At 30.5% G+C, this 27,045-nt stretch overlaps 2 protein-coding genes across 2 annotated transcripts; both read left to right on the top strand.

Annotated features, from left to right (window-relative positions):
• The first annotated feature begins 5,740 nt into the window (after positions 1-5,740).
• On the top strand, positions 5,741-8,197 carry LOC113862407. Its single transcript, XM_027495494.1, has 2 exons — positions 5,741-7,305; positions 7,999-8,197. Exons 1-2 carry the CDS (start codon positions 5,741-5,743, stop codon positions 8,195-8,197), a joined length of 1,764 nt encoding a protein of 587 aa, XP_027351295.1.
• Positions 8,198-22,787: 14,590 nt separating this feature from the next.
• LOC113862406 (L-type lectin-domain containing receptor kinase S.4-like) lies at positions 22,788-24,833 on the top strand. The gene has a single exon (XM_027495493.1). It carries the CDS (start codon positions 22,788-22,790, stop codon positions 24,831-24,833), a length of 2,046 nt encoding a protein of 681 aa, XP_027351294.1.
• The last annotated feature ends 2,212 nt before the right edge of the window (positions 24,834-27,045 follow it).

Raw genomic sequence — 27,045 nt, 5'->3', positions numbered from 1 at the left:
AAATCGACGACGGTGAGCTGACGCGTCTGGGTATTGACAGTGCTCGATAGTGGAAGTAACGGTTTAGCAGCCATTGATGTAGGAAGCAATCCGTCTGTGGGAGCCTTGTTTGCAACAGACCGTGGAATAACCCATTTTAGGTTTCTTTGCTGTGACTTTCTCTTCCTGCAATTTAGCTAAACTGATGGCTTCAGAAAGAGTACTAGGGCGAAAAGGGATTACCTCACGTCTGATTTCAGGTTTGAGCCCAGAGAGAAAACAATTGAGGTAAAACGGCGTCGTCAGTCCAGTTACTCGATTTGCCAATGTTTCAAATTGAGCCTGGTATGCACGAACAGAGCTGGTCTGGTTCAACTTGAATAGAGCCCCTTGAGGGTCACGAACTCAAACGGAGCAAATCGGAGTTCCAGCTCCCGCAAAAATGTTGTCCAATTCGTGAGTTGACCGTTGCTATGCAACCATTGATACCACGCAAGTGCTTCTCCTTCCATGTAGAAAGAAGAAATGTGCAACCGTTCAGCTCCGGTCGTCTGATGGTAGTCAAAGAATTAGGTGGCCTTGAAGATCCATCCAAGAGGATCAGTTCCATCAAACTTAGGCACGTCAAGCTTGATGGAGGTGGGTAGTTGGAGTGGGTGTTCAGAATTATTAATGTGGAGAAGTTTGTGATTTTTATTTTTTGTGACTTGTTTTTCTAAGGTATCGAAACAGGTGTTTAAGGATTTAATGGCAGCGACAATGGTGTCGAGGGTGGCAGATTCAGCAGAGGAACCAGCCATCCTCTCAACGAAAGCACCAATTGATACACCTAGCTTCGAGGGTAGGTAACCTCCAGAAAAGAAACAAGAAAGAGGGAGAGAGAAATTCAGAGAATCAGAGAGAAGATTTAGAATCAATTTATTCGTGACCTCACACCAAAAGTGAGTAGCACACATATAGTTGGTTACAAGGAAAAAAGAAAAACAATATAACAAACAAATAAAAATTAGTAAATTGCAACGTCCCAATAATTTAGAATTAACTAATCTTTCCTATCTTTGCCTCTGCTCTTGCGTTTTGGAACGTCCACCACGAATGGACCCATCCACTTGGGTTGTCCAGCATTCCTCTTTGGCCTCTTCTCGCTTTGGGCCTCAAGGTATTGATCTGTTATCTCCTCAATAAGATCCACCTCATCTTCCTCAAGCCCACGTCTCATGTCTTCATCTTCATTTATATCATCTTTCTTCTCTTCTTATATATTTCACTCTAGATATATACACTCAAGAAGTATTTATGTAACATTTTCTATAAAATATGTTAAAAACTCAGTTGTTGTATATCTCTATTTCCCAACTTATTTAATACCCTATTTTGAGATGCAAACTATCATTTTTCTATATTAACAATGATAAGACATATATACTTTTTTCTATGATGGGTTTATTCAATATTAGTTTAAAATTTTCCCAAGATTTACCTTTTTTTTTTTTTTTCCTTTCTTTCAATCCCCTTCTCTTTCATCATTTATTTAACACCCTTTTCTAAGATTTCAAACTATCATTTTCCTATATTAACAATGCTTGACTTATACCCTTTGTTATATTCAATATTAGTTGAAAATTTCCCAAAGTTTACCTTATTATCCTCTCAATTCCCTTCAACCTCTCTAGATCCTAGTGCTTATAGGGGAAAGTTAGATGGACCGTTGAGCGTATAGGACCGTGTATAACCCATTACTTCAATGCACCAAAATAAAGCCCAATGATGCTAATTCGAGGGTAATGTCAATAAAATCTTCGGTGTTATTATTTTTACTACTATCCTTAAAATATGACTCTTCTTTGATTATTTTTCCTTCAATTAATTTAGGTTCTCATAGAGTTTTTGCGTAAGAATATCACATTACAGATAATATCTATTGTATTTAAAAACTTATCTTACTGTTAAGAAAATTTGTTGCTTCTAGACACTTGTCACATATTTGGTTTGTGTACGTTTGTATTATCACTTAAAATGATTTCTTATTTGCTGAGAAAGTTTACAACTTTCCTTTTGGAAGACCAGGTGTCGGTGGGGAATCAAGCCCACTAAATTAATATAGTTACTGAATTTGACTTCTTATAAAATGAATACAATGAAACTAAAAGAAAGTATCTAAAAAATATTCTTATCAAATAGTATTTGTTACAATAAGAAAAAAAAAATAAAACCCTTGTAATTTTAGGAAATAATTTAATGTCTTACTTTCTTTTATAAAATTCACTATTTTTTAAAAGCTATATTTTCTTAAATTTTTTGTAAATGATTTTCTTTAAAATAAAGATATTTTTCTATTCTATCAATTTAATATCGTTTAAAAATAGATTAAAGAAAGCATATTAAACTTTGACATTATTTAATTTAAGAGAAAAGATAAAATAAATTAATATTTTTCTCTTATTTAATTTTGCTAAAAAGTATAAGTAATATTTAATAAAATATAAATAATAATGATTAAAAAATAAAAACTATTCAAGACATAAATAATAATAATTAAAAAATTGCCTTAAGCAAATTTAGTCATGAATTTGATTTTAAGGACTTTTTACTCTCTTTTTTCTTTTACTTTTTTAGCTTTTTTTATTTTATATATATATATATATATATATATATATACTGAAATCTTAGATTCCTTAATTTTTGGGGGGACTTTTCTCTATAAAAACATCTTATATTTATTTATTTTTCTCCATCTAACCGAAGAAAGAACAAAATAACTAGAGTGGGGAGAAGATCGGGGCCTAATTTGTGAGATTGTAAACGTGGGGACGCGTAAGATTTTAGGAGATCTCATGTTCATATGCAAAAGGTTTTTTCTCTTTCGTGATTTTCCTTTATCTTCGACTTTAAGAGTTAGATTTTCCTTATCCTCAAGACCCAGGAATTAAGGAGTTTTTCTTTTTGTGTTAGTTCATGTTAATTTTCTTCCTTTGAAATCCATTGTAGTATACATATATGGATGTTTAGCTTAATCCTTGGATGTGTTCATATCATACTACTAAGAAAGAAACGTAGCTTCTTTGTGTTATTCGCATGCAAGAACCTATTTTGCTGAGTATGTATAGTTCTTGCTCCAAAATTCTCTTCACCTGGCCATTATATAAGCTTTACTACTTTTACAAAGTAAGAACAATGTGTTGCATGCTCAGGCATCAATAATTATTGTCTTTATGTCATCATTATTATTATTATTATTATTATTAGTTGGTTATATTGCAGTCTATCATAATATAACTGAAAATAGGTTCAAGATTGATAATAAGTATTGGACTTAATGCATAGAAAAGAGCATGAACAATGAAATTGAATAATAATTATAGGACTAATCAATTTTGTGCCTAGAGCATGAGATTATGTATAACGGAGCCAGTTTAGAAATGAATCAGTTTACATATAATGAAAAGGAAACATAGGAGTCAAATTTGAATGTTGGAATAAGTTAGACCTAAACTAATTTTCAGTTATTTAGCTTCAAAATATATTAAGTTAGTTTGGTTGAATTATTTAAGGTAGCTTCAAATATGTTCTCCAACATGGTAATTTGTGGTCCATTAGTGACACTCACCAAAATAAAAATAAAATATAGATGAGCATTGGTTATCTGTTGTTTAGGTCATTGTGGACATATCTCTATTTAGATTCAAATAATCATTTTAGTACTTTAATTTTGGTATTCTCCAATTTATATTGAACGTCACATAAATAGAATTGATTTTTTTCTTAACTAATAAATTTCAAATTGGTGCATTAAATTTATTCCACTCTTTAATTTTATTTTACTTTATGTTATTTTTTAAATAATTTTTAACCGTTCTATTTTACGAATATACCAAACAATAAATGGAATAAATTAGAGAAGCTACACCTAACGATTAATTATGATGATAACGTATAAATTGTTTTTTATCTTTTGTATATTACAAAGTTAGATATGTAAATGTTTTCATATGTTTATTTTTAAACCCATAAAAATATATTTTTTTAAAAATTAAATAGACATTTTCTTGAAAATTCACTTGAGCTTTATTATAATTAAACTTGTTTTGATTCACACAATAGTTTACGTACTATTCCATCATTCGTGTGTTGTATAATTATAATAATATAATACTAGTTTAACCACACTATTACTCTACACATATAAATTATTTTATTATTTATAAATTGCATAATCATTAAAAAAAATTTACCATTATATATATATATATATATAAACAAGTCTTTTAATATTTTAAAAAAAGACTTTTACTTTCAATCTTCTTTACTATCCTCTAAAAAAGTTTTTTTTTTTCAATTTTTTCAATTATAAGTAGTGATAACAATGTATAAATTACTCTATAATCTATATGTTATATAATTATGAGATAAAATTTTCTATCTTATTTTTTTAAAAAAATTAACATACATTCTCTAATTTCTTTTAACATTCTTAAAGGGTTTATCTCAATCAACTTTCTAAAAAATTTTAACACTTAATATTTATTTACAACCTTTCAATAAGATTTTTCATTTTCTTAAATTTTTTAAAAATATTTTTTAAAAATTATGTAACTCTGATTTTCTTTTAAAAATATTTATACAGAAAAAATTAATAAGTATTTCACTATATTACTTTATTTTAATGAATAATATATTTTTAAGATATATATAAAATTTTAGAAAATACAATTATTAATATTTAATTACGTAAAATTTGATATATGTATAAGTATTTTCTCTTTCTCTTTTTATATAATATATTTTTTTCGGTCATCAAAATTTAGCATACGTGTGATCATAGTTTATTTAATTTTAATTAGATTTAATCTTCATAATTTTTTAGTTATTCAAATTAAAATTTTTTATCATGAAATTTCATTCTTTAAATATAATAAAAATTTGATATATTATTATTTTAATAAATTTACACAAAAAATCTGCAAAATAGTTGAATAAAAACTATTTTTATTATATTTTATGTACATGTTATTTATTATTATTATTATTATATTTTTTATATATCTTTTTTTATTAATTTATACAAATCCATAATATGTTCACTTTTATTAAATTTTTTATTATTATAAGATGAAATTTTAAATAGAAAAAATAATTTAAATTTTTTAAATATGGATGATTAAATTTTATTATTAAACCTTTTACATTACGAATTACATTACACTAATTATTTTTCTTCTTTTCTCTTTATTTTTCATTTTTCTTTCTATCTCTATTCTTTTTGTTTCCTGTTTTAGAGGTTTGGAATGAGGGAAAGCAAAAAGGATGAAAAAAATAAAAAAAAAATTACAAAATGAATAGGTAAATATAAAAATTGATTAAAAAAATATACATGGATTTCCTTAGAGGATTCGATGATTTTCTGTCCATTGCAATATTCACCGCCACCCTATCATACATCCCACAACACGCACTAACCCCTCTTCAAAATTCCCACAGCAACGATCCAAATACTCTAAAACCAATATTTTCAAGAGCCAACACACGCCCCCCAAATTTAAAAGAAATTAAAGCTGTCTAAACAAAAAAACCAAATATAAACTTTAGTAGTCATCAATATTGGTGTCATAACTCTCATGAGCAACGCACCAAAATCCTTCGGTCTCCACATGCATGCGTCCTCTTGAAGATCATTTACAACATTCCATAGCAATATTCTCCACTCCACACATAACACAACACGTCCCAACCCTCCCTTCAACACCCAACCAAAAAGGGAAAAATGGTAAAAGCACGAGTCAGTTTTCGAAAAGACAAAAGGAAGAAAAAGAAAAACAATTTACAAATTTTGTTTAACCAAAATATTCATCGCATCGAGAGAGAGGCTTCTCACGGTGGTCGTGGTGGTTCCTTTACCATCATGGCGCGTTATCAAGGGCCAAACCTTTGCTGCTTCTTCTTTCACGATGAACTCCCACCGTCCCAAACCCTAGGAATCCTCGCCTTCGACGCCGCCAAAACCATGTGCCGCCTTGTCTCCCTCTACAACTCCCTCTCCGACGCCGAAATCCTCAAGCTCCGCCGCCACGTTATCAGATCCAAATCCGTTTCCCACCTCAATTCCCGAGACGAATGCTTCCTCCTCAACCTCGCCTGCGCAGAGCATCTCGATGACCTCAACCTCACCGCCGCAGCTGTCTCCCGCCTCGCCCGCAACTGCTCTGACAAGGACCTCGCCCGCATTGATGCCCTCTTCGCCGACCTCAGCCACGGCGTCGCCGATCTCCGCAAGTTCGATTTCGGAGCCCGCCACATCGAGAGGAAAATAGACGACATGGAGAAGCTTGTAGCCGGCACAAGGAACCTCCACTTGGCAATGGAATCGCTCTCGGAAATGGAAGCTTCCGAGAAGAAGATCCAACGGTGGAGAACGATTAGAGCCAATCATGGGCTCATGGTGAAAGTTGAATGTTTCGACGATAAGATCATGTTTTTCCGAAGACAGGTTCAGTACTACAAACAAGTCTCGCTTTGGAACCAGACTTTTGATAAGGTCGTTGGGCTAATGGCGAAGATCATCTGCGTCGTTTACGCTAGGGTTCGTACCGTTTTTGGATCCGTCGTTACGGGCGTTATCCCTGGTTTGAATAATCATAAGAACAAGGTCGTTGTTAGGAGACTTTTCCGTCCGAATTTGGAGAACTGTTGTTGCCGCATTGAGCACCGTGAGTTGTATATGACGAACCTTTGCTTGTTTAATCAAAACGACGAGTCGTTGAAGAAGGGCACGAGGAATGCGTGTCATGTGTTGAAGGGCACCGGAACCGCGGTTACCCGTTTGCATGGAGAGGAATCGGGGTTTACGGGTAACAACCGGGTTTTGCGGCTGGCACCGGCTTCGACGGTTGGCGGTGTGGGGCTTTCGTTGAGGTATGCGAATTTGATTTTGTTAACGGAACGGTGTATGCACGTGGGAACGGGGATTGGGGACGATATGCGCGTGGCGGTGTATGAGATGTTGCCTGAGAGGTTGAAGGTGAAGTTGAAGGCGAAGTTGAGGAATGAGTGGATGAAATGGGAGGGTTTGGAGGAGGGAGAGGAGGTGCACGTGGCGGTTGCGGCGCGTTGGCGTGACGTGTTGACGGAGGTGTTGGAACGGTTGTTGCCGGTGGCGCATGACATGGTGAGGTGGCAAGCGGAGAGGAACTTGGAGAAGCAGAAGCTTGACACGAAGCCCACCGTACTTTTGTTGCAAACGCTGCATTACTCGAACTTGGATAAAGTGGAGGAGGCCATTGTGGAGATGTTGGTTGGGTTGAGTTGCGTATTTTGGTACCGAAAACAAAGGTAGTGTTGTGGTGAGGAAATTTCATTATTTCATTCTTTATTTTTCCTTGTAATTTTAATATCTAGTCCTTTCCTCCGACACGTGTATGTAATGAGTACATTTACCTTTGGTGTTACATGTAAGATATAAAATATGTCTATATGTAGAGCTTTTGAGTTTGTCTTTAGAGACAATGAGTCAATGCACTATTGAGGAATAGTGGGTACGTTTGATGTCTTGGGCTGATATAAAGGGCAATGTTGCAGAGGAGAGGTTGCAATTGTAAAGCATAAACTATGAGAGTTCTTTTGTTGATTCTATATGACAATGAATTTTTACCCGAGTCATAATTGACAAATGAAATCCTTTAATTCTTCTTGCGATCAACTCTTAATCAGACATTTTTGCCTTTTGAGAACAAAAATTTCACGATACCTACTCCAAGGGTTATTAGAATGCATTTTGTTTGGAGTTACATTTATTAATGTGTGTTGTTTAATAGTAATTACTGTTTATCTACTTTGGAAAAATTGTTCATGTTGATTTCCCTTTTGCGTGTCATATTTTATAACTCATAATTTTGTCGTCTCACTTTAAACCTAGGGACCTGAAGCCAAGCACCGGGTGAAGAATGCAAGTCGAGAACAGAAAAGGCAACAGCTTATAAGCTTCATAGCTTGTGCTGCTACTGTGTGTAAAGCATATTGAAGCAGCAACGAGCCACGTAGCCAAGGCGGAGAGCGTCCTTGTAGAAGAAATCGGGTGCTCCATACGCCCCCACTTCTTCATTTCCATGCAGAAGATGAGAAGGATTGTGAGAGAGGAAGAAACATGCAGAAGTTGAAAGGGGAAGCTCTTGAGAGAGGAAGACCAAAGCAAGGTTCAAGAAGGGACCGTGTCTTGTTTCACTAGGTGTACCTGAACGAATTAAAGTGGTTACAAACTTGAAGAACTTGGAAAGAGAACTGTATCGATTAAGTTTTAGGGCAATAAAATGTACAAATTGTTAAATCATTGACGTTGTACAGTAATGTTAAACTTTAGTAAGTAAAATTTGTTATCGATGTGATCCACAATATTTATCGCTGAATCAAACCTAAAATTAGTGAACTGTTAGTTATATAAATTTTAAGTTGGTCTTTTAATATGATTAATTATTTGTAACATAAGCTTTAATAGTAAAATAAATCATAGACTACCAATAGTGTATATTAATATTGAAACTGATATAGTATCACCGTTTGCAAATGCAATAGCATGGCTAAAATGCAGTGTTAAAATTTAAGTACGAAACCTCCACGAATTTAAATGATGCGAGGATGTATACAACAAGGACATGCACAGCAGCAGTTGAACATCCAACAACTTACTGATCAACAGAGTGTAAAGCATTTATTGATTTGTTTATTGATATGAATAACGTGTTTAAAAATAAATTTTAATTTTTTATAATATATTTTATTGAAAGTTCTATAATATAAAAAAATTTAATGTATTAATAATATTAAATATTATAATTCTTAATAAAATATTATTTATTACTTGTTATTATATACTTTTAAACGCATGTTAAAAGTTTTGGACAAATGCGGTAGATATAATTACAATTACAACTGTAAGATCTTCTGAAATCATTATATTATGGTTACAAAGGCACCTACAAATTGAAATTTTAGTGTGTATCATGAGAACCAATTTCCTAATTTATTTTGATTCAAAGGAAAACAGGTAATACTAGCAAGGCATTGACTTAATTTGTCCACACCATGATCTTATGTGTATATAGGCCTACCTCTCGTTTTATAACGTCAATTTGAAAGTTGATTTGGCTCTCTTTTTTCACTGGATAGGCTATTACGTAGTCATATCACATACGAGTGGGTGTTTATTTTTTTCTTTTTTCAACCTACAATATTTTTTTATCAACCATCGTCTCGGACCAACCAACTTTGTTTCATAGGTCAACAACAGTTGGTTTCTATATATTTACTTCTAAGTTTTGTTGTATATTTTGGGCCAAATTATGCTAGTTAGTGATGGGATAGAACGAGTTATTCATTTGTGGACAAATTTAAAAATAAAAAATATTATAAATAACGCTTATTTTACATTTATTCACTACAATGATATGTAGCTTTTTAATGTGTTGGGTGCTTGGATAATTGTGTGTAGATGTGTTAAAATGGACATCTGGCTCGTTTAAGCTAGCCCGTGACACATAACAGACTTTAGTAAGTCAAACTAAAAAGGTTAAAATTTAATTTAGAGTAAAAAAAAAATGGGAGTTAAGATGGGTAAAATACTTAAATTTTGTAAGGTTAACCCATTGAGTTTGAGTAAATTGAGTTTAAAAGACTTAAATTTGATTTGAGATCAAATTGAATCGAGCTTAATTGGCAAAACGGGTCGTATTAAAATTGATGTAGCTCTTTTCCTTCTATTTTCTCTTCTTTATGTAGATATTTTTTGTGATAGAAGATGCAAATAACTTCTATTTTTCTTTTCCAACAATAAGACCTAGTTTATTTATTATTTACAAAGCAAGATGTGTCGATTTTTTTATAAAGAAAAATGAACAAACAAATTATGTTATGCATGCAATCAATAACAATCTTATTTCTTTGTTGCTTTGCCTATTTTGGTGCTTTTCCATTATATTTTGGAAGGGAATGACATGCCAAATTAAAGCTTTGGCTTGAATGTGAGTGAAACATAAGTATACATCTAATTATGGAGGGCTTTTGCACAAGACCAAAGCTCTGAATGAGATAATGGCCAATCACAAAAAAATCCTCCATGACAGATATAATTCATGATTAACTTCTTTTATTTTTTTAAATTTTTTTCTCGTGCTTTCTAATTGCTTGATATCCTAGAGCTTTCTCATTAGAAAATAGCAGTAGGAATACTTGATTTTATTACCAAATAAGTTAAACAAAACAAAACATCTAAAACTGCATATTATTATAAGATTAGCTCTTTATTTAAAAGAAACTAAAATTGGTGGCTGAAAATAAATAGATAAATGTATAATTTGAACTTATTAAATTCCTCAAGTTTTAAACTTTATTTTTAGTTTCAAACATTATCAAGACACTTCACGCACATGTATGTGAAAATGTATATATCATTAAAAGGGCAACAAAAATAAATGTAATATAACGTTTTATTCATATATTCAATACCACATTTTAATCTTTTAATAATATCATAAAATCATTTATCTATCTTTCGTATGTGATTTCTTAAACATAGAGGAATATGAGATCTGTATTACATGGTCAATATACAAGGATTACGACTAAGATATGTCCAAGATTCGCCTGACAATCAAGGCGCAATTCCACATGATAAAACAGCAACTTCATTCATATCATTCTAATTTCTAAATAAAATAATATAACGCAATAATTATACAATCAAATTATTGACAAAAGCCTCAAAAAGTAATAATTATATGAATTCTTGATAAGAAAATTATACACGTTGAATATCTAACCCCACTCTACTTCTTGTTAAAAAGATTATCTCATAGAATATCAGTGGGAAAAAGGGAAAATACAATGATTCTAAGTGCAATATAAATTATGCTAAGTTTTCAATATATTTTGCTCTGATTTATCTTGTGGGGTTCGTTCATTCCATATTTCCACCATTCGTAGTGAAGGGCTGACTCTCTCCATCACGGTCACTTAGGATATTGATATTGAACCCATTCCATCACCCTATCAAAGACTTTGACATTGACTTTGGGAACGGGGTTTTTGAACGGCTCGATGAAATTTATATTTTAAATAAATATATTTAAATTTAATAATTTTTAAAATAAAAGATATAAATCGATATATTAATATAAATTTAATATATTAATAATATATATGTCATTATAAATGATATAATAATTTTTTTAAATTAAAAATTAAAAACTATGACTGCTCCTCTTAAGATGTTTTAAAGAACCAACATGAGAGTTACCCGATAATAAACAAAATAATGGAACTGCTTGTTTGTTGGGTTGCTTTCTGTCCATGATGGAACGGGTGTTTACCAAGCCACAATTTCTATTTAGTTAAATTAATTAAAAGTTTTGAATTTGTAGGTGTATAATTTGTTTTTTAAATAAGCTAAAAATATATGAAAATTGAATAAATTACTAAATTGAAATATTATTTTAATAATTTTGCCTAAAGCATCAATATTTCTAAATACAAGAACCGGCTAAACAAACAACAAACTTGAATTATAAAATATAATCGTAATCGGGACAAGTTGTATTATTTTGAGTTTTGTCCAAAACGAAGCTGCCTCCAGATGACTTCTAATTTCCCACACTTGTTGGCCATACAAATTGATTTGAAAGTTACCAAATGGTAAACATGTCTAGGTAGTTTATATAATCCTATTTTTTTATTATAGTTTTTTAAAATATTGATTTAATTATTTCATTTATTTTTTATTCGTGTTTCTTGATTGTTCATATTTTTAACCTTCTAAATTTGGATGTTAAATATTTTTATTTTATATCAATCCTAAATAGGGAAAAGTAAAAAAAAAATATATTAATATAATATTTATTATTGATTATTTATAAATTCTATTTTTAACAATTTTCACAACCAATATTTAATTCTTCTTTTCGTTTTTCATTTAGTAAAAATTTAAATTAGTAAGTTTAAAAATATTAAAAAGCCAAAAAGATAAAAACGTAAAAGTTCAAAACATATTTAAATGAGATAAATAAAAATGAAAATAAATTGAAAGTGTTTTTAAAAAAAATTGATAATTTTAGTGAAAATTTTCATGTTATAAAAACTGAATCATTTTTCTAACTACATCATTTTTCTGTTTAAGTAACAATAAAAAATTATTCTTAAAAATGAAGAAAAAAAACATTCTACAAAGTTTAGACAACCATTTTAACGATGTTGACAAGTTGTTTCCGAAATATTTGTTGCCTATTTATTTTAGCAACAATTTTTCATCTGCAATTACACTAATCATAAAATAATTTTGCCTCATTAGCTAAAAACTTCAATTGAATAAATGATAATATTTTTTATAAATAAAATTTGATCTAATCCTATTAATTTAACATACTAATATCCTGTATGTCTTAAGCATGATTTCAACATTGTAGGGAAACATGAACAAGCAACGATTTAATACTACACTTTTTAAAATATACATAAAATTTTTAAATTTTAACAATGTCTAAAAACTTTTTCTCTACTATCAGCTTTGGAAATATCTTTTTAAATTGTGAGTTCTAATATTACCTAAACCTTCAAAGGTTGTAATAAAATAAATAAAAGTAAACTGTACTTAAAAATATTAAATTGAATTTATATAGGTTATTCCACAGATGTACGAGTAGAAACAATAACGATATAAGAACACACATTTCTATGAGAAAAGCACTTTTATATCATTTAGCTTACACAACCATGACTTAAGGTGCGTTTTAGGTATATGTATTTAATTACGCTCTTATTTAATATATTCTTAAATATGAATTATTTCTTAAGTTAAAAATATTATAAAATTATAACTATTTTTTATAAATTATCCACAGTTCTTATAAATGTGTTATGATTAAAATAACATGGAGAACATGATATCAAAAGTGTGGCTTCAACATTATTTTCGATTTTATTACTAAAAAAAAATTATCATTCATTAACACAAAATATTATCTAAGTGTTAAGATAACATAAGTTAGTATGGACTTTCACTAAAATAATTAAATTATTAATAAAGAATTTGAAGATTTATATTAATATTGTGCACTGAAAATATATATTAATGTTTTATACTTATGAAATTATGTTAGTATAATATATCATAATATTTGTATAAATTTAAATATTTATACTGACAATTTAATTTGTGTAAAAAAATCTATACTAAAAAATTATTCTAACATTAAATCGTTAATAAATATTAATTTTTTAAAGTGTGTTCCATTTAATTACACTAAATGGAAAGCAAAGATTATGCATAGTTTAGAGATTAAAAAAATTAATTTTGAGGCAAAGAACCCAAGGTTTTGCCCTCAATTTTACATTCATATAAACCAAGCTTTATATCTCTTTAATGCGAAGTTAGCAAAAGTGGGTTTAGAGTATTATGCTTAGAGTATTATGCTCGTATGCTGTTGAATCGTCTTTTAAAGCTTAAGCGAGAGACCTACATGCATTTTTAGTGGAAATTTTATAGATCTGTTTATATGCTAATATTTTGGAGTTGTCTTTCAAAGCTGAGACTAGACTAAACAGGGAGTAAGAATGTGAGATGTGGTTGTCTTAGAGACTCTTTCTGTATCTTATTTTAAGATTCCCTTACCCACTGCCACTCATGACTCACCCCATAATAAGAATAATCCTTTTCAGAATGTGGCTTATATTGCATTTCTATTCATCCCTTGGAACCTCACTCATTGATTGGATCAAAGAAAGTTTTAGTTTTATGAATAAAATTATTTGGGTATAGCTCAAGTCGTTGTTAATCCTATCCAAGAGAGAGAATAAATAATAAGATAAAGCTCCATTCCCTAATTTCTACTCCGTGTGCACAACGTCTTTCTCATTGTGATGACAGTTGAAAATAGTTGGAACCTTTGTGACATGTTTTAGATTAGCATCATAAGATTTGACTCAGGGCATGTCTATTTGGAACATTAGTGGGTGCTAAGAATAATCATGTCAATCAAGAAAGAAGCAAATAATCCGTTGGATGTTTATAAGCGTAGCTAAAAACTTTGTTCTCACATCTCAAGATCTCATGGTGCACAAGATTCAGCGATATCATTTAAATATTACTATCGTGAGTCAGTCTTTTTTATACAAATATAACCTTTAAGATTAAGGATGACAATTACATTTAAAATTAATGAATGTTCACAAAACTTAATTATAGTAATGCGTACAATTTTACTTATTAAATGATTTCAGGTCCAAATTTAGGTAATTTACCTACAAAATTTTGACAGCTATATGGACATTTACTTACCATATATAATATCCCATCCCCCTCTTTAAATAAAATATAGTTAATACATCTAAATATGTAAATTAAGTAGAAGTACATGCAGATGTTAAAATTGTTATTCATACAAAACTGAGTACGAAATCCTTTTTTCAAACACAAGTGTAAATACAAATATTTTAATATCTTATTTAAACCCTATTCAATTACGGAGCACGATGGAAAGTTATGGATATGATGGATAAGAAGGGAAAAAGGAGATTAATAAATAATAAATAAATAAATATAAAGTATAATAGTTGGGCCTTTATTTATATTTGCCCTTTTTTAATTTATTTTCAACTGAAGGATAAGAGAGATAGGTAAATTAGTGAACCATCAATGTGTTATCTAGTATTATAAGTTTTTAGTGTTCGTTTAAGATAAAAATTATAAAATAAAATATACTATCACGTATATGTTATTTTAACATTTCCTGACAAATAATTTATTGCGTAACAATTAGTTTAATCACTAATAATTTATTTTATTTGAATTATATAAAATCATATTTTTTTAAGATGCGATAACAAAAAAATATAGAATTATGTATAATAATTTTTATATTAAAAATAATTAATTATTAAAAATAAAATATAAAAAATTGATAATTTTACTTAAAAATTATAGAATTATGTCTATTTTAAATAAATGATATTTTATAAAATTTTAAAATGCAAACTCCATCCTGAATGAATATTTCTTTTTTCTTCTCAGCAAACGTATTTCGTAAAAAAGTGTAAACGGAGCATCGAAACTAATACAAAATGGCCAGTAGAATATGTGCCTCACAAAGTTAGGTATGGCTAATTATGATTTCCGGCAATAGTCGAATACAAGACTATAAATAAATTTTACAAAATAAATTAATGTTGAGAAATTTTGAAATTAAAACTTTTTTTGAATTGAAGAATTATATAATTTCTCTCTCGTTATAAAAAGAGAAAAATAACACTCTTACTAATAAGAGAATACAATAGCAAAAGAGAAAAGAAATTGAATTTTCTCTAAATTTTTTTATTTGAAAATGAGATAATTACACCGAAAGACACTTGAATCTATAATAGAAATTCATAAATTGCAACTTATAATTCCATTGAAGAAGCATCAGACTTCTTCGTCTCTCAAGTTCTTAAAGTAACAAAAATGAGATTTGTTTAACTACCTTTCTTTATTCATTTTACTTGGCCTTTTCAAGTGCTACAAAAGAGGCTTTACCATTTCTCACATCAACGACTTGCAGTCTTTTATTTGTGAATACTTATTCAAGCTTTCGACTTCTGCTGACACTCGATCTCTTGTTAAAAAATAAGTAAATTTTCAAATTAATCTTTGAAATAATTAGGGTTGAATACTTTAGTCTCTTAAATTTTAAAATATTTTTAATTAATTATTTTTTAAAACTATAATTATTTATTAATTTAGCTATTAACATTATTTTTAGTAGATAACAATGATAGAAAGTTAAGATATCATATTAAGTGACAAGATGGTAGGTGTGACAAAGAGATAGATTAATCTAAAGATGGTCTGTATTTTTTTTAGTTGTAATGAAAACTTGATTTTCAATTCTATTTTTGCTTAAAAAAAGGTAGATTTATTGTACGCAATTTCACTCACCCTTTCCCCTTTTTTTACTCTTTCTTTCCACCCTTCTCACCCCTTCCTATTCCCCTTGCTCAGTTTTACCCTCTCAGCCTCCCCACTCTCACTCCCCCTCCCCCTCTCAACCCCGAATCGCTCTCTTTCTATCTTTTTAGCCTCCTCATACTCACTCGTTTTCCTTTTTCAGCCTAACTCCCTACATCACTCCCCTTCCACTCTCTTAGTCTCCCCACACCTGCTTGCTTCCTTTCTAATTTTAGCCTCAAACTCCTCGTAGGAGGAGACTTTCAGATGAAGATGGTGAAGTGAAAAAACAAAAAAGAGAAGAAGAAAACAATAGAGACAGAGAAAAATATAGAAGTTAGTTAGCGATTATGTGAAAGATAGAAAATTAGTTGTCTATATAAGTCATGCTATTCAACTTTGTAAAAAAAAATTCTTTTGCTTATCATTATAATTAATATATATTTTTATATTTTGTTGAAACTTTATTTCTTTCTTTCTTAAAATCATGTTTTCTAACATGGTATCAGAGAGGTGGCACCCACTATGAAAGAAACATCACTTCTGCTGTATAGAACTCAAGGATCATTGATAGCTTTCATGTTTTTTATTTTAGTATTTCGCGTTCACAAAACATCCACACAAGCTAAAAGAATCTCACAATTTTATCTAAACTAGTGTTCTAGTTTTCTTTCTCACAGACAAAAATGTCACTCACACTCTACCATTATGGAAGGTGAATTAATATCTTGGATTCCTATTATATTGAGATTTATTTTCTTGTGCAACACACACCTATAATATTATCAACCTAATAAGTTTGTATTTTGCCCCGTTTTTATAGTCTATATATTTATATTTGACCTTTATTTTATTTAAGTTTTGTACTAATTCATGTATATAAGCATAAAGAGACTACAGTTAGATTTTTGGGCATTTGGGTACAAATTGGTCAAAAAAAATAGAGCATTCTAGCAGTTAGTATACCCAGACCTTAAAAGCAAGCACAAGAGTGCTTTGAGCCTATGCATGGCCATGCATATGGGCTTGCACGACCGTACTTACCTACAGTAATCCAATATCTTTAGGGTTTTTAAACTCTATTAAAGTAGCCTTGAAGGCAGTGGCTGGGACATCTTTGAATACATCTTTCCATCTAATCTTTTGCCTATCTCTTCTGACTGGATCTTTGGCATATTTTTGGTAAAACTTGAAGCTTTGAACGATCGTACTTGAAGATTGGAAACTCTTTTCATCCCAAATTTTTGGAGATAATCTAGTTTGCTTTTTTCTTTTTGATTATGACTTTGTTTATGATTGTTTTAGTTCTTTTCTTTGGCATGAGTAATTAAGTCCATAGCTAGGGTAATAAGAATTTTTATTCATGAATTTATGAGATTTTGTTTGAATTTAAGTTTAATTTTTGTCCATGATTAGTATTTATTCTATTGTGCATAAATGCATATTGCAAATTAACCACTCATAACATAACTCTAATTAATTATATCCTCAAGTGATCATACCGCAATTAGTTAATGGGTCTATAGGATAAAATTAGACAAATGATTAAGTGAACCAAACAAATCTTTTTATTCCAATTGTTATTAAATAAACAAGTTCATAGGTGTTTTACACTTTCATAAATTGATATCTTGCATGACCAATGTAAATGTTAGTTTAGAGAAAAAAAATATTAATATTGCATGATCCTTGACTATTGATAGTATTTGTATGAATAGTTGATAATCATAAAAAAATCAGATTTAGAATTAAACAAAATAATAACATAAAGGATTGAATGAGTAACTACCTTTCTTCTTTGTTTTGCCTCGGTCTTAACTATTGAAACTTTATATGTCTCTCCAATAGCCTTACCCCTATTTTGCCTTCATTGGGTCAGTGCTTGCTCTCTCTTTTCTCAAGTACATTGGTTTTACAATTGTTGGACAAGTTGCCATTTCTCTTGCAGTTGTTTCTTTTTGTATTAATGTCTCTTATTATGATTTCAAAGATTAAAACCATGTAGATGAGTGAGTTTGGGTCAATACATTTTTCTTTTTGGAACTTGACTTTTCTTTGGGCTTGTCTTGTTGATGTGATTTTCACTTGTGTCTCTTACTTGATTTCAGTATTTATTGTTATTGGGTCTTTAGAGTAAGTGGGAAACTGGGTTTCATACACAAGTTGTAAAGATTATTGTTAGGAAAAGATTGAAAATTTAGATTGAAATTTGGGCAGTTTTGTTTATAATTGGATTATTTGAAGCACAATTATAAGTAGCAGTATTTATCAAGTTAAAATTATTGGACGGATCATGACGAAACCTAATCATGTCTATATCCTACCATAGATATTCAAAGACCTTGATGCATTTTCTTCTTTTGCACACCAAGTATTTAGTGATTTGATTTTTCAATTGTTTCTTTTTTGCTTATACTTTCTGACTTCTGATTAATGGTTAAGAAATTATGATATCGTCTATTTGATTAGTTAAGCCTTTTTTTATTGTTGATGTTAATCTTTGTTTTTACTAGCTAGTTAAGTAATGAGTGAAGTTTTTATTTAATAATTAAGTATTTATAGCTTTTGCCTTTTTTTTTTATAGCTTTTAAAGATTTGTAACTTCTACCTTTTTTAAGAAACAAGCCACAAACAAACAAAAATAAGTTGTAAAAAGACAAATATTACAATAGAAAATCAAAAGGGAAATAAAAAAAAGAAAGTGAAAATAAACTTACAAACATATTTTTATTATCATTCATTGTAATTAAAAAATATATCAATACACTAAACCATCAAGAAAAAAAGAAAGAAAGTAAAGCAATATTAAAAAATTAAAAATAAAAAAAATTATAAAATTTAAAGCATAACATAACTTATTAAACAATTAATGAATTCACAATATTATTTTTTTTATATATATAATTTACATGTTATTTAATATGATATCTTTACATTTAATCATAGTTGTCGTGCAATCAATGACATCGACGATTAAATTGGTAAGACTAAAACTTTTAAAAACTAAAAATAAAAATAAAACTTTAAGAAACTATAATGCTTGACCATAGATCTTTTAAGACTAATTTAAAAATTAACTTGTAAAAATGACGCCAATAATTAGTATTAATAATTAAAATGAAAGTATTATTTTGTGATTAAATATTTATAATTATTTTTATATTAATAATTATAATTAGTCATTATAAATTTAAGGAATGGTCTTTTTGTCCTCTTACTTTAGAGTAAGTTTTATTTTTGTTCTTTAACTTTTATTTATTTATTTTTGTTTTTAAAATTTTGGTTTTTTATTTTTACATTAGCAATTTTTGTTAGCTCTATTAGATATTTTAACAAAGACTTCTTCTGTGGTATTGAGGTGTCATTAATTTCGTTAACTAGTTTCATCTAAATTTTTGAATTGGAAGTTCATTCTTAATATAGAGAGACCATCGCATCGGTTTCTTCAAATATTTTCTTGGAAGAAAGGTTTTATTAACTCTCAATCTCTTAAACAACTAAATCTTTCACTCTGCTGTCATTCTTTTTCACAAGAACTATTTTAAATGCTAAAAAACCTAGTAATGATTTAGAACAACTCAATTCCACATCTTCACAAGTCACTATTACTCTTATAATTTCCTTCATGGGTTTGAATGTGATTGCTCCTCACGAGTCTTCTTCTACTAGCTTCATGTTGTCCAAAACTACAACGAACCTATTATATCCTTCACTATTTTCTCATGCAGGAATGCTTTACTTTATCCTTTTACTAGGTTGTGGTCACCAGATCTAGGTGAGGATTGTCATCAAGGACTAAAAAAAGGATGTTGAGGTGGGACCACCTCTCCACTTGTATCAACGACTTTCAAATTAAAAAGTTTAGATAAAACTAGTTAATGACATTAATGTCATTTCAACACCACATATGATATCTTTATTAAGTTAGGTAATAAAATTAAGAGAAATGACTGACATGAGAAAAAAAAAACTTCAAGGACAAAAAAAAGAAGTATTAGAGAATAAAATTGAAAATTTTCTAAAGTTAAGGAAAAAAGACTAATTTTATATAAATTTAATAAATTTTAATTAATATATATTTTAATAATATAAATTTTTAATTATCTTTTTGACCTATTTTAATTAATTTAAAAAATTTTGATACGTAAGAAAAAATAGACAAAAATAACTTTAAAAGTGCAAACTCATACAAGAACAACTTTATACATTTTTTGGGATGTATAGCCCAAATAATTCATCCAAATCAAGATTACGACCTGATTTAATTATAACATAACTATTATTGGAGCCTTAGAAAAAAAAAACTAGAAAAGTCTAAATAAAAAAAAATAGAAAAAGACAAAGTGCACAAATTCCTCCACAAAACATGCAACGAATGTGATACAAGTCTAAACACTAAAAGAAAGAGACGTAGATTCCTATGAGATACGATATCGCTAACATCGTTCATCACAAGATAGCATAACTTAAGACTTGTAGACTTAATGAGAGTGCAAAAATTAATGCACCAATTTCATCAACATACAACAAAAGTTGCTTAAGAAAAATGTCTGCATTCTTCCTAAAATAACATATTTTAGATAAAGCTTAAAAATTATCACTCTTATATAACAATGCCCTTCTTTATATTTGGGCATTAAATATAAATTTTATTTATATTTACATCATTAATTATAAATAAGATCACCATGTAACATAGCCTCTTTAATAATTATCGTACTATATTATTTCTTTCTTTTATATTGTTTAAGCTTACAAAATCCCTTCTTAAACTCGGTCTCGAAACACAATTGACGCAATGAAATATGTTTGGGACGCCCCTCCCTTTGGTCGGCCATGTAATAAATATAAATATATCACTACTCGTTTCAGTTTCACCATTTGTCGCCTAAACCTAAGGATATGTAACAAGCCAGTCAGTCAACATGACTTAGAAAAACACTGCTCTTTTACGTCTTCAAGCTTTCTCAACCAAAGACCCAATCATGATGACATTGGCATGATCTATGATGCGTGGCTTATTATTAACATTTTACCTTTCTATTCCTCTTATTCCAAATACCAAAATTAAGCAGCATTAGTTGTTTTCGATTAAAATAATTTCGAGGCACAGAGGTCTTGCCCCCAATTCACATTCCTAGAAACTGAACATCACAATTGTTTAATGAGAATTTGGCAAGTGGATTTAGAGCACTATGCTGGTATTTTGTGTGGCTTTTCAAAGCTTAGACTAACTAGACAGAGCAAGATGTGGATAACTCGAAATTTCCTGTGTGTAATTTAAGATTCTCAAATACCAACCGCCACCCACCATAAAAAACAAGAAGCGTTTTTCAGAATGGGGCTCACATCACCTTCTATTCTATTATTCTTCCCTTACCACTCCCCACCAATTGAATCAAAGATGTCTGCATTTTTTACATGCTTTAGGAATCATTTGGGTTTATATAATTCCATTCATCTGTTAACCTTGGCCCAGAAAAAAAAAAGTTAGTCGGAAGATGGACCCTGTTCCTTAATTGCTCTTTGGTTTACACAAAGTTGTTTCCCATTAGTCCATTACCACGACAACGGTAGAATAAGGTAAAATACATGTTTTAATTATAGTTGTAAATATAATATGCTTAAACTCATATCATGCTATCATTGAGTAATTTTATTAGAACATTAATATTTGTGAGAATAATTTTTTAAAAAGAACTAAAATTAAATTTTATTATATTTGTAAGGAGAAAAGCTGATAATTTCGTCAGTTTCATATAGACTACAGTTTATTTCAATTAATAGCTTAAATAAAAAAATGTTTTTCTGTAAATTTATAATTTTTTTTTACCAATTTACCGAAAATTATAAATTATGTAAAAATAAATAAACTTATAAAATCAACGGAATACTACCAAACAAATCTTTTATCAACGCTGGGAGCGTTGATATCATTAGATGAGTTCATTTTTCTAACATTACATCAAACGAATAGGCCAAGTACAAAGATGTTAGCAGCTTTGTAACCATAAAAGAGGACACAATACGGATTAGAGAGGGAAAAATATAAGAAGCAGCCAAGTCAGCGTTCATTAGAATCTTTAGTATTTTCACCCTTGAAAATGACAGTAGGAAATAGAGGAGGAAAAACTATAAGCAGCAGCCAAGTGAGTGGTGACCAATTTATTTGCTCTCTTTTTTTGGTGTTCTTCATTCTGGATTTTCTACAAAATCGGCTACACACAGATATACAAAAATGGAAAAGCGTAAAAAATGCACACGTCACCGGTCACTCCCATCTCGTTCCCCCTTCTGTTTGATGGGATCATGGGGGTAAAGCGGGGGATGGGTGTTCCCTGTCCTGTCTAGTCAAGCTTCGTGTCCAATTTTTGGACTTTTTAACAATAAGATAATTTCTCAAATTTTATAAAAATTTTGATGATCAAACATAAATATTTCAAAAAATATATTATTATTATTATTATTATTATTATTATTATATACCTATTTCAAAAATATACCACAAATATAAAAAAAAAACACTCTTTTTTTCAACAAGTATAAAATAAAATACTTAAAATATCTATTTTCAATGAGGTTAAGACATTTTGAATTCTTGCGAAGCCCAACCTCTAAAGCTTTTACTTTCACTCTGTGATCTATAATAACTGCTGGCCCATGTGAACCATTAATTTGTATCCTTTCTTCATATCATTCTCTTTGGTCACCTCCTATCTCCTCCTCCAAGATCTACCTCACCCAACTTTCCTCAATTCAACTACGCATAAACTTTTACATTCTACTTTCATCAACCTTTTCATAACTCAAGCTCTTGTCCTTCTCATTTCTATATCTTCTCTTGTTCATCATGGCCAACCTTTTCAAACTCTTAACTTTTTTGGTTTTCCTTTTGATCCCAGTTTCATCTCAGATTGACCAGCTTCTGTATGCTGGATTTAAGGATGTGGGTGCCAACAACCTAACCTTGAATGGGGTGGCAAAGATAGAGGAAAATGGGATACTGAAATTGACAAATGAAACAAGCAGATTAATGGGTCATGCTTTTTACCCATTACCTTTTCAGTTCAAAAACTCCACAACTGGTGAAGTTTTCTCCTTTTCTTCATCATTTGCTCTGGCTATTGTCCCTGAGTATCCCAAACTTGGTGGCCATGGCTTGGCCTTCACGATAGCACGCTCTAAGGATCTCAATGCTCTACCTAGTCAGTACCTGGGTCTCCTTAACTCCAACGATGTTGGTAATTTCTCCAACCATCTCTTTGCTGCTGAGTTTGACACTGTCCAAGACTTTGAGTTCGGGGATATTAATGATAACCATGTTGGAATCGACATCAATAGCTTGCAGTCCAATGCATCTGTTAATGCCAGTTACTACACTAGTGATTCAACCAATGAGGGTCTAAATCTGAAAAGTGGGAAACCCATTCTAGCTTGGGTTGATTATGATTCTGCACAAAATCTTGTCAATGTTACAATTTCTCCAACTTCAACAAAACCCAAAAAACCAATCTTGTCCTTTCATGTGGATCTCAAACCCATTTTTAATGATACTATGTATGTTGGGTTCTCTGCATCAACGGGTTTGCTTGCTAGCTCCCATTACATCTTGGGTTGGAGCTTTAAAATCAATGGACCAGCACCACCCCTTGATCTCTCTTCTCTCCCACAACTTCCACAACCGAAGAAGAAAGAGACATCTTTGGTAATAGGGGTTTCAGTCAGTGTTGTTGTTATTGTGTTAGGTGCTGTATCCATTGCTATTTACTTGTTTAGAAAGATCAAGAACGCTGATGTGATAGAAGCATGGGAACTTGAAATTGGGCCTCATAGGTACTCATATCAAGAGCTAAAGAAAGCTACGAGAGGTTTCAAGGACAAAGAGCTACTCGGGCAGGGTGGTTTTGGCAGAGTTTACAAGGGAACATTGCCTATTTCAAAGATACAAGTTGCTGTTAAGCGAGTTTCACACGAATCTAAACAAGGCCTGAGGGAATTTGTGTCGGAAATAGCCAGTATAGGCCGGCTTCGCCACCGGAATTTGGTTCAGTTACTTGGCTGGTGTCGCCGCCGCGGTGACCTGCTTCTTGTGTATGATTTCATGGCTAATGGGAGCTTGGACAAGTACTTGTTTGATGAACCAAAGATTGTCCTAAGTTGGGAGCAAAGGTTCAAGATAATAAAGGGGGTTGCTTCAGCTCTTTTGTATCTACATGAGGGGTATGAGCAGGTGGTGATACACAGAGATGTGAAGGCTAGTAATGTGCTGCTAGATTTTGAACTGAATGGAAAACTAGGTGATTTTGGTTTGGCAAGATTGTATGAACATGGGGCAAATCCAAGCACCACAAGGGTGGTGGGCACCTTAGGCTATTTGGCACCAGAGTTGCCTAGAACAGGAAAGGCAACAACAAGTTCTGATGTGTTTGCATTTGGGGCACTTTTGTTAGAGGTGGCTTGTGGGCGCAGGCCTATTGAGCCTAAGGCATTGCCAGAAGAGTTGGTTTTGGTGGATTGGGTGTGGGAGAGGTACAAAGAGGGGAGAATACTTGATGTGGTGGATCCTAAACTGAATGGCAATTTTGATGAAAAGGAGGTGCTCATGGTGTTGAAATTGGGGTTGATATGCTCCAATGATGTGCCTTCTGCTAGGCCTAGCATGAGACAAGTTTTGAGGTATTTGGATGGGGAAGTTGAGTTGCCAGAGGACTTGAGAAAGCCAGGAGATATAAGCCACCAGGAGGGCTTTGATGAATTCTTGCACTCACTTGCATCTTCTTCCTTTGATAAGATGAGTTCAAGCTCCAATTTTGGAAATAGAGACATGGATACTAGTTTTCTTTCATTTGCTAATTCACCTCATTCCCTTCTCCATGGTAGAGGAGAAACAAGGTGATCCTACATTATAGAAATTTAGTTTGTTTTAACATGATGTTTCAATTATAGAAAGTTTTGGACATGATGAATGAACTGGAAAAATCATTGAGTTACAATTTTTGTTGTCTCTCCTCCCTCATTTCTTCACATAGCTAGGCAAATCTTCCTACCTATTAGATAATCATCTTTTGCTTGGTTATGTATTTTTGTGTGCCTTGTGAATGGATAGATATTAATTATTAAATTAATTATTTTTAAATTACCTAACCTACTTAATTATTAAACCCTAAAATATAAAAAACATAACCTACTTTTAAATTAATTATTAATTATTTAATTTTTTATAAACCATATTTTTAAACTTCGATTGCATTACAGTAGTGACTGAAGTTACAGACCAATTAAATCAATGCAGTTGCAATGGCCGCAATGTGGTTGTAAAAACATAAAAATTTACATCATTATTAGAGCCGCAATTGAAGTTGGAGGATTTAATAATGGTTTGAAAATCAAGGAAAGATGTTCAACTCCACAATGAAGTTACAAGTTCCATATCTAAAATTCCATATTCAAGAACCTTGCCTTGCACGGATTACCAAAATTCCACCTCTGCTAGAACTACGTAATGATTGTAAAGGATTTTTGTGTTTTTTAGAGTAAGAACTACGTAATGATTCATCACAGAATCTAATCAATCTATTAACAAAAATTCAACTAATTTCCGTCCACAGAAAGGGGAAGATAAAGTTTTTATTTTTAAATTAAGAGAGACTCCGTCATATGATATTTATAAAAACAAAAAATTACATAAAATAAAAAAAGAAAGGAAGCAGATAGAAGTGTGTAGACACAAAGAAGTGACAGAAAGGGTCCACCTGTTATTACTTCCTCCCAACCCCACAATCCTATCTGCCTTCGTATTGAAAAGGAAAGATCCTTTCTTTTAGGTTAGTTGCGACGCGACGTGTCTTGTAACACTATGGTTCCTCGGAGCGCCCACATTTTTATTTACTTCAATTTTGTTTTTACTTAAAAATCTAAATCAAAACAAAAATAATACATGATTTGATTTAGTTCAACTTTTATTTAAAATAAGACAGAAATAAATTGATTAATTTTAGTGTAGTATGGAAATTAAAATAAACTATATTGATTTTCCTTTTTAATTTTTTTGAAACATTTTTATTTTATATTTTTAAATATTTGTTATTTTAAATATAATTATTTTATGGTATTTTTAATTTTTTTTATTTACACTAAAGAGTAACTTGTTACTATGATAATAATTTTTATGTAAAAATATAATAAAAATAATATAAATACATTTATGATGTTATTTTGATTTAGTTGAATTTTATGTATAGAAACAGAAACCGAACCTAAATCAATGCATCAATGTACGTAAGATCTGGTTGCGGGGCCAGTTTGGCATTAAAAAACAAAGATGCTAATGTCTGCAGGTTCTACTGAAGAAGTAAAAGAGGTGTTAAACATCTTCATCTTCCTGCATATACTATTTTTTTTTCCTATTAATCAAGTTAATTTCTAGACGCTGAAATCTAGAAATTAAATTTCAAGTTTAAATTTTTTAATTACGAAGAATTAAACAGATACTCATTCGTTACAATAATGTTTTTGGAAGTAGGATTCATAATAATAATAATAATATTCTTATCTCTTAAATGCTTTTTTATTTTTTTATTGAAATTTAAAAAAAATTATTTAACTTGCGTAAAACTTGCTATTGTTGTATTGCTTTTTTCAGTCATCTGTTCACTTTTTATTTTGAACATTTTATTCGTGAAAATTGTGGCTTCAACACACACAAAAGAAAAGGAATTATGAAAAAAGAGTTGCTATTTTTCCCATTCATGTCAACTACGGAAATGCATAGCCGAAAGGGATAGAGATAACGTAATTTGATTGGCTGAGATTTGGTCGTTGCTTCCTCTTGGTTTACATTCTTTTGAAACGTAGCTAGAAAATACTCATTATCAATGAGCACCAACTTGTCACTAAAAGCAATGTAGCTATATAAAATTAATTTTCAGACATGATTGCCTTGAATGGAAGAGATCCCAGCTGTGATGCCCATTATTGAAAGATAATAGCTTTTTGAATGGAAACACATCATTCTTAAAATGTGCAAAATAAAGGTGGGTTTCAGTGGTTAAGAAAAAGGATAATGCACATACTTTGATGTAAATTTTGCTTTTAAAATTGCAAACAAT

The sequence above is a fragment of the Abrus precatorius genome, unplaced genomic scaffold (assembly GCF_003935025.1).
Source record: "Abrus precatorius isolate BTA unplaced genomic scaffold, Abrus_2018 Scaffold3, whole genome shotgun sequence".
NCBI classification, from domain to species: Eukaryota; Viridiplantae; Streptophyta; class Magnoliopsida; order Fabales; family Fabaceae; genus Abrus; species Abrus precatorius.
The sequence above is the reverse complement of the archived record's forward strand: the minus strand, read 5'-3'. Positions and strand labels throughout refer to the sequence as shown.